This window comes from Nesoenas mayeri (assembly GCF_963082525.1).
Source record: "Nesoenas mayeri genome assembly, chromosome: 14".
Taxonomy (NCBI): Eukaryota; Metazoa; Chordata; class Aves; order Columbiformes; family Columbidae; genus Nesoenas; species Nesoenas mayeri.
The window spans coordinates 8,493,319-8,502,584 of NC_137556.1; the positions used below are offsets into that span (position 1 = coordinate 8,493,319).

The 9,266-nt window shown below is 45.1% G+C and overlaps 1 protein-coding gene across 8 annotated transcripts in view; it reads right to left on the reverse strand.

The window, feature by feature from the left end:
- The window catches only part of HNRNPAB (heterogeneous nuclear ribonucleoprotein A/B), a 30,321-nt gene extending 24,351 nt beyond the window's left edge, over positions 1-5,970 (reverse strand). For 4 of the 8 annotated variants that reach the window (XM_080353411.1, XM_080353414.1, XM_080353412.1 and 1 more), the window contains exons 1-5: positions 5,809-5,970; positions 5,380-5,680; positions 2,176-2,344; positions 1,933-2,091; positions 1,383-1,514 (exon numbers count right to left, since the gene is read on the reverse strand). In XM_080353411.1, coding sequence (XP_080209537.1) covers positions 1,383-1,514; positions 1,933-2,091; positions 2,176-2,344; positions 5,380-5,642 — 723 coding nt within the window. In that variant the 5' untranslated portion in view covers positions 5,643-5,680; positions 5,809-5,970. The remainder of the gene's footprint in view (positions 1-1,382; positions 1,515-1,932; positions 2,092-2,175; positions 2,345-5,379; positions 5,681-5,808) is intronic. The other 4 variants (XM_080353415.1, XM_080353418.1, XM_080353417.1 and 1 more) reach the window with 1 other exon arrangement.
- Positions 5,971-9,266: the final 3,296 nt, after the last annotated feature.

The window sequence follows — 9,266 nt, forward strand, 5'->3', positions numbered from 1 at the left end:
GGTGCTGAGGCCACCTCAGCAAAGCCACTGCTCCTGCAGGAGCCCGAGACAGCCCCCTATCCTGGCATAACCTCCAAGAGGCTCTTGTTATTGGAATTCACCTGGGCTGCACTGAATGAACAAAGCTCTGGGAAATGCACCAGGATGAGTTTTCCTGGCAGACTTCATACACCCTATACACTTAGCACCTGTGTTGGACTGTACAGTACACTTAACAACACTTGAAATCATCACTTATCTAATAGCTAAAACCAATGAGAATTGACATTTCCCAGACAGGTTCCCAAGCTGCAGTTCAAGCTGTCAGCCAGCTTCCTAGTTCCTGAATCTGTGCAGTCTGAGATGAAAGCTACTGCTGCTGTGAAAGAACAACTCCCAGTGATAGCAGCACCTGAGCAAGCCTGACTTGGAATTCTTCACACAGAAGCTTTAAGATAACCTGCTTTTTTTATTCTATCGACACAAAAACAAGCCATATTTACAAGATACACAAGTATTACTTATTTCTCAGCTCCCTTGGCACATAAACTTTCATTTCTCTTGAAAACAAACTTTATTGCTAACTACAGTGCCTTGCCAACTACCAGTACATTTGCCAAAGTTTCTTCTGTGCTGTGTCAAGACCAGTCAAACTAAGTGCAATTGAAGTCACCATGTCAGAGTATGACCACCTGCACTAGGGCTCTCAAGTTAGCACATGGTCACACTAACCATGGAGCGATGGAAGGACACCTCCAGCCAGCATACATCATTTGCCTCCAGCCCTCACTAGCTTGACACATAAGCCTCCACTAGCCATTCCCACAGAGAGCAATGTCAACTCCTCAGAGCACCTCATACCACTTCTACAGTAGTGCACATAACCAGCTGACCAGGTGCAAGTTACCCTAAGTACATATTTACTCTCTGCTTCCTTTTATTGGATTTACATGACAAAGTTTTAGTAGCAGTCGGTGCTTCTGAGTGAAGACACCAAGCTGTCAGACAGAGCCAGTTCCAGCCAGCAGCTTAAAAAGTTAGTCTATAATCCTTGAATTTTATATACAAGTGCTCTATGATGAAAATAGTTAAGTATCTATTGAAATAGCTTATAGTGCCAGACTGATACATAAATAAGACAGTTTTTCCCACACAAATTTAATAAATGCAATCAGAGGCTTTACATACAAAAGCCCCTACAACATAGCAAGTATTAAAGCCACAAGAATTAGTAAAAAGCCTTGGTAACCTCTATGACTGAACTTATGGTAAAACACCGCTGTGGTAAACTGAAAGCTGTCCCTATCGTAATTTTGGTACCCTGAGGTCACAGGTCTACAAAATCCTTATAGATGTAGTGGTATTAAGAGCTTGAACAACAATTTACAAGTCAAAGTTTCTACCTTGCTTCCACTGACGTTATGGAATTTCTTCTCCAAAACCTTCTTCACTGGATCCTCTTCCTTGAAAGTGATGAACACAAACCCCCTCCTTTTGTTGGTCTTTGGATCCATTGGAAGTTCAATTGCTTCAATCTGAGGACATTAAATACTACTTTCAGATTTCCGTTTTAGCGAAACAGTTAAGTGCATGGCATTTGGGACACTAAAACCGTCAGTTTCCTATCTATGCATATTATGCAACACTAAAGTTGCAATATTCTTCCTACACTACCATTGGATTTCAGACCAGACGTTTCAATTTTACAATACTTAAAACCAATTTTAACATAAAACAGTTTGAATTACAGACAAAGGGTATCTAACTAGCAATGGAAGCGCCTAGCACACTATGTGCCTTCCTTGCACTCAAGATGGGAAACCTCTGGACCAGTTACAGAACAGAAAGCCTAATATACCTGAAGTTAATTTAATTTGCAACTTGCAAATTATCAGTAAACTAAACAGCAACTGGAGACTATGTTTCAGTGTTTACTAAGGTAACATTACACACCTCTCCAAACTCTCCAAAGTATTCCCTGATTTTCTCTTCTGTGGCTTCTGGGTTAAGTCCACCAACAAATATTTTCTTCACTGGATCCTTTTTCATTGCCATGGCCTTCTTGGGGTCAATTAGTCGTCCATCTAGCCTGTGTTCTTTCTGTTCCAGAACCTGAAAGATAGTTTGATATGATTAACCCAAGCTGAAAAGTTTCCCCAAGAAGTTAAGAATCTGAAATGTGAATCTTAAATTCACCTTTTCAACACTGCCAGGTTCTTTGAAGAGAATAAATCCAAAGCCTCTGGATCTTCCTGTGTTAGGGTCCATCTTTATCGTACAGTCAGTTACCTCACCAAATTTGGTGAAGTAATCTTTCAAGTCTTTTTTGCTTGTATCCCAACTGAGGCCGCCAACAAACATCTTCCTGAAATTTCAAAGAGATAAAGCTGTTTAGATTCACAAAATACCACAGAAAAGCACATAGAGCAAAATGCTCATAGTGGGACACACCTCAGCAGTGTTGTCAGAAACAGGACCAAGTTAAGTTAAATGCTTTTACATCTTGTCAAAAGCTAAAGAGTGCACAAGGATGCACTCTCTTTTTGAATGACACAATGCATCATAAAGTTTATTCCGAACTATAAGAGGCAGTAAAAATTGCCCCATTATATTATTCACAAGTAACTTATATTCCTTCAACAGTATTTTGTTATTTGCAACAAAGCAGTATTGATTATCGAGTACTGCCAACTCAGTTTTTGGAAAGAACCTAGGATCATTCCTACCATTTTAAAAACATTCAGGATAGAATAAGGCATCAAAAGCAAAATACTTGAGCTCTTTTAGGATGTGGACAAATGACAGTAAAAATTTTAGTCCTACAACTGTTCTGCAGAATTTAAACCAGGTATCTATGACCTTCAAGAACAGTCACATACAAGAGCTGGGACTTTGGACCTGCTTTAACTATGCTGTGCATTTCTTCCTGCTTACAGAACCTAGTTCTATCTTCAGAAGAACCACAGGAGTTATCTTCACTATTAAGTCTTTACTTTCATGAAAGGTAATACAGTACTTCCCTGCCCACTTTCCCACACAAAATATCCTCTGAAGCATCTCAAAAGAACTAAATACTAACAAATCACAATACAGAAGTGAAGCTAAAACACAGAACTTACATTAGTCAATCAGGCACTTTTGAAATGCCTCACTTCAAATGAAAACATTAATAACATGGCTGTATTTTCTGTTTTCAGAGATCCCAAGCTAACTATAAACCAAAGCAGTTGAAGTTGTTATTACTCTGTTTAGGGGCAACCTAGATTTGGCACTAGAAACTAGTAGCACTTTAGAAACTAGACTATGTGTAAATAAAATTGGGTATTGGTGGTTATGTTTAACTTAGATTTGCTATAACAAGCATCCATTTATGTTCAAAAGGCAACATGAGGAAAATGTATAGGTACTATGTTTTTGGTTTGGTTTTTTTTTTTTCTTAAACTGGATGAAACTATATCCTTTATAAGCTAAACCCTTATTTCTTCAGAAGATCAAAGTGTGCACACTCAACTGACAGGTACAGCAAGATATACAGAGTTCAAGTTAAGGCTGTGTGCTTTTTGCAGCCATTACAGAACCTTACAAAAAAGGCCTTACAAAGTTTCCTAAGCCTTTCAATAACAAGTGAAAAAAGATAACTTGATGGATTCCTTCTCATCACAATCGCTTACTGACCAAGCATGACTGCTGTAATTTGTACAGACTGACAGTGGTTTTCCATAGCATATCCTGTCATCCTTGACTACACTCGTAGAATAATCAAGAGAAATTCAGTGGTTGGGGGATGACAGGAATTTGTCTGCAGGCAGTTGTAGCTGCTTTACGCCACTGGGATGGGGCTGTGGTATACACAGATATTGCCACATACTAAGTTCACCTCTTACCACAGCAGTAGATATTACACTTTGTAATTTACAGTCCTTTGTTTTGTAATTGGAATGATCCATATCTACATATATTTACATAACACAACATAAAGCCTTTGAAACTAAGACCAAATTCCTCATATTTGGCTTTGCCTTCCAAGGCCACACAAACTGAACAACTGCTATCCTAACATGTAGTCTCTTTTTCCTTCTGAGCATAGTAGTGCAGCTAAATTAAAGCATGTTTCAGCTCTCAACAAAATAGTTCAATGTCAGCATCCAAAACTCTGCCTTGGACAGACCTTGTTTTAGCACAGTGCTATATTTTCTACATAGGTCAAACCCTCTAAATAACTGCTTTTCTTGAAGTTTTGTGTCGCACTGATTTGGGGTTGAAGTTTGTCACCTCCTATGTGAGATAGGCAGAGAGCATCACCTCTTTTCAAGGCAGAACACTAAAAAAGTAAAACAAAAATTTGCACACAGCTAAAGGGCCTGGTTCCCAATCCTTCTAGTGTCTGCAAAAGATACATCCAGCGTTAGCTTATGAGACACTTGTGCAAGTTTTTCTCCTTCCATTACAGCCAAAATCTATTACGCTATGGTGGCTTCAGCTCACTGTCCAGCCTGAGGGAACAGACCCTCTGGTTCAGGGCCCAGGGATAACAAAGGAAGTTCCAATTAAATATATGGTGTAGACTAAATAACAAAGACCCACTTGAGAAACAGGCAGGTAGTTTTCAAGTCAAGCATGTATATACATAAACAAACCAACTATGATAGGAAATAAATGACTCTCTTGTACAGAAGGATCAAAACACAGCGAAACTACACTGACTCCTGCAGAAATCAATTGTGAACGATAAGCCGTTTTCTGACAATGCTGCAAAGTACACCAAAATCAACCTTACTGGTAAAACACACTGCACATCATCTCATTCGTGCTGATTTTTTCCCCTACTCACTCAAAAAATACTTAGCTTCCCCCGTCTAGCTTCCAAACTCAGGATTATTTTTATATGCGTTACACAAAACATGTTCACATTTACATGATCGCCGGCGGCGATGGGCCATGCAATCCTCACAAAGTTTGAACCAGCCCACCCCCCCAAACAGAAAACAACTCCTTCCGTCAAAAAGCGAAAAGCAGAGGAAAAACGCGGGATACGAAGCGAACCGAGTTAAAACCTCCTTCCATTTTACAGCGTGAGACGGCAACAAACCCGCTCCTCGCCCCTCCCCCAGCCACCACATGGCGCCAACAAAAGGCAGCTCCAGAACAAAGGAAGCGCTGGTGCTGCAGGGCCGCCGGCTCACCGCCCGACCGATCCCTCCGCAGCAGGGCCGCCCGCCGCCCTCCCCCGCCGGGCGGAGCGGGCCCCGGAGCGCGCCAGCCGCCCGCTCTGCTTCCGCTCCCGCCGAAGGGCCGCGCCGGAGCCTGGCGGCCGCGCTCCGCCGCCGCACATGGCGCCCGGGGGCGGGGGGGGCGCGGCCTGCTCCCGCCTCAGCCCGCCGACGGAAGCGCGGCGCTTACCCCGCGTCCTCCTCATTCTTGCTGGCGTTGATCTGGTCGCCTTCGGCTCCGTTCTGGCTGGCGGCCGCCCCCGCTGTTCCCGCCGCCGGTCCGGCTCCTGCTGCCGCCGTTCCCGCTGTCGCCGCTGCCGCCGTTGCTGCGCCCGCCGCCGCCGCCGGAGCCTCGCCGGTTTCGGCCTGCTGCTCTCCTGCGCTCTCGGCCGCTTCGTGCCCGTTCTGGGTGGCGCCGGCAGCGGCCGCCAACTGCTGCTCCGCTTCGGACATGCTGCCCCGTCCGCAGAGGCGAGAGGGACGACAGGCGCCTGCAAGAGATGAGCGCGGCCCCGCGGGTCAGCGAGGCGGCTCCCCCCGCCGGGCCGGTCTGATCCGGTCCGGTCCCGCCCCTCCCCCCCCTTTCCGCCATCGCCATCCCGCTGCCGCTCATACTCACTTTAAAACCCGCTCCTAATAAAATCCGGGCCGGCCGGAATCGGATTAAAATCCCTCACGCGCAGGAGCTGGCACCCCTCCCCGCGGCGCTCGGCTGCTCCGCACCGGCCCCGCCACCACCTTCTCCTCCCCCTGAGACACGTACTCTCCGGCCCGGAGCCTTAACGCGTGGCCGCCTTTATAGCGCCGGAGCCTGAGCCACACAGCAATAAGGCTCTTTAACGTTGGCCGCTGCCGCCTGTCACTCACGCCGTCACGCGGTTTCTGTTGGTTCTGCTGCGAGGGGAGGGCGGGGCGCGCGGGGCGAGGCGAATGGCGGCCCGCGGGACTGGGCTAGGAGGGAAGGCGAGGCGCGCGGAGGCCTCTCGCCTCAAGGCTGAGGGCGGCTCTTCCCGCCCGTGAGGGGAGGAGGAGGAGAAAGAAAAGAAGGAAGAAGGGGAAGGGGACGGCAGTCGTGCCGTTGTCGCCAGGGCAGCCCCGGAGGTGTGGGGCGCCTGGGGAGGACCGCCCTCCCGTGGGACCCGCGCGTACGGCGCGTTGTCCCCTTGTGGCGGGCAGGGAAGTGCCCGCTCCGGCGGCCGCCCCGGGGAGCGCTGCCGGCCTCGCCAGGTGCTTCAGGAAAATCACACGCGTGACAGGGAGGAAACCCAAGGCCTGAGGGTGCGGGGCTCGGGCGGGACGGTCAGAAGCAGCGCTGCGCTCTCGCTGTTCCGTTGTTCCGACGCGGCCCCGCCGGAGCCCCGCGGGGGTTGCCCAGGGTCGCGGGTCCCGCACGGTGAAGTCACGGAAACGCGCCTGAGAGTTGAGCGCAGTATTTACTTAAAACGTTGCACCGTTTTAACTTAAGGTGTGGTGTGTACACTGAGTCAGTTACTCCAGTACGAGTAGTTTACTTAATGTTTCCAGCTCTGCTGGTTTTGCAACAGAGAGGGCCAAAATTTGTTGTTTTTAATGGAAACTTAGGTTCGGATGTTACATAATTCTGGGAACTGCAGCCCTGAACTTGTGCCTAGGCCTTAAGGTCTTTTGCCCAGGGATATATCAACCTTGTTGATGAAGTTGTGTGTGAAAAGTGCAGAAGACAACTGTTCCTTGCAATCATACTTAAAATTCTTCTGTAGCATACTGTTCCTAATATCTCACTTCTCCACATCAAAGGGACAAGAGTCTGGATTTTAGGTAGACAGCTAAAGCTTGCTGCCACATCTTGAAAAAAGTTAAACCCTTTCCTTGTGGGCAAAAAATAACAATTATTACCTAACTTGCAGTACTAATGAATGCATATGTTATTACTTGCTTGCTCCCCCCTCTGTCAAATATCTCCCCGTCTCGACTTGCATATTTTCATCTGCTATTACAATTCAAAAAGAAAGCACATAGCTACTTGAGAATAAAAATAAATCGTGGTGACAGATTTTGTTGTTAAGTAATCAGGTCTATGGTCTGGGAGGTCCTTCAGTGAACTGCTTTTAGAGCACTTTTCATCCTCAACAGGGTTCATTTGCTGGACTAGAACTGGGTAAAACAGGGAACATTGGGTTTGGTTTTGTAAGCTTTGTAGCAGTACAAGCAGAGTGTTCAAGGTGAACATGAAATAAAATGAATATGGTATGTTGAGGATAAGGGCCTGATCCACTTTTTTTCCTTTTTTATTTTTTTTAATGAAGCATTCCATTGGTTCAGGCTATAAGCCAGAGCGCTTAAGGAGAAGAAAAAAACTAAAAAAAAAGGAAATTGTGCTTGGTATTGGGACGTGGTATGGAAAAGAGCCCCTCACTACAGTCAAGAATTTCAAGCTGCTCTTTTGCTATGGTGCTTGTGGTACTTGCCATGAGCATTGGGTTGGACTAGATGATCACCAGAGGTCCCTTCCAACCCCAGCCATTCCGTGAATCTGTAATTCAGCATCACTTTAACTGGTCCAAGCTGAGCTTTCTCCTTTGATACCCACGCACAAGTGCAACAAGACTGCATCATATTTGTTACTGGAATTGCACCTGATTTTCTTACAATTTCTGGATTTTAAATCCTCAGCCATGGTGGCTATTTGCTTTTGTAAATCTTCTGCCACACACACATTCTTGTTACTTACAAGTAGGAAAGTATTAAAGTAATTAAAAATAAGTGCCCAACATGATTAGCTCCGATAATTTACAGGCATAGTATATGTAATGTGTGTGATTTGTCAGCCAGGTGAAGGATATTAATTTGTAAGTATTCTGTCACACTTTGTGGCCCAAGCTACAATAGCTCAGAACTTTATCTTGAGAGATGTTTATCCCAATGTTGTCTGCTGATAGGGGAGGGTACACTGCGGACAAGCTCTGCAAACAGCTCTTTAGGCTAAAGTTTGAGAAGCAATGTTATATGAGGTCAGGTCTAGTAAAGACAATACGAAGAGTATCTAACCAGTACATTTCATAATTGTAATGCCCACAGGACAGGTTGTATATGTTATCTGATAAAGATACTCATCTTTATGAGAGTGGTTTTTTTAAATTGTTTTTCTTGTATTGGATTTAAATAAAATGTTACAAGTAAAGACATTTTTCATGAGATATTCTTTATCCTAATTTATGCCATCTCAGAGGAACTTAACCCACATCCAGCAAGATAACTTACTTTGATTTTTGTAGGCAGATTTGTCTTACATCTTAAACCTGTCAATCAGGTCTGTACCAAAAAGGTATGGTTTGTGGTGAAAAACAACTAAGCCACTGTCTGTCAACTGGCTGCATTTGTTTATACTGGGCTGCTGGCCTGCTTCCATGAGAAAATACCATGCATTGGCTTAAATCACTCCAGGGGACTAAGGCCAAACTCATATTTGCAGGCTGATCCGGCTGAAGTGGTAAACGTGCACTGTCCACCTTCTTTTTGCAGGATTTTTGTATGCAGCTGTGGCAGCTGACTGCAGAAATGCATCTGTGCTGAAGTTACAAGTTTATAGACCAGCACCTAAGGGCAAACTGAAATTGGCAGCAGCTTATATGAGCGTGTCATGAAAGTTTAGGCTTAGCTGGTGGATGTAACCTGAGTGCTTTTGATGTTATTTATTGCTTAATTTCCTTGCAAGATTCACTGCCCCAAACAGCTCCTTTGTATTTCATGAAGCTTTGCTAAGGACTTGAATGATTGATTGTCATTTCATTGCAACTTCTCCATACGTTTCCCATTTCTTTCTCTTCTCTTTTTTTCCCCTCTTCTCTTTCTTGCTTTACTGAACCCGTCTCATCTTTCCTTTCATAGCCCTTGCACTGGTACTTGGTCACACGTTATCCTTGCCCTGCCTAGCAGTGCTTGCTTTAGAGCTGTACTCTTTTCTTCCAACTGCTGATTTCTCCTCGTCAGGTCTCTCTCCATCTCTCATCTTGACTATTCCAGAGAGCAGTTTCCCAACTCCCAAGGCTTTCTGTGATTGCCAGTTGCCCCATTTTAATTCAATGACTTAAATGTCCC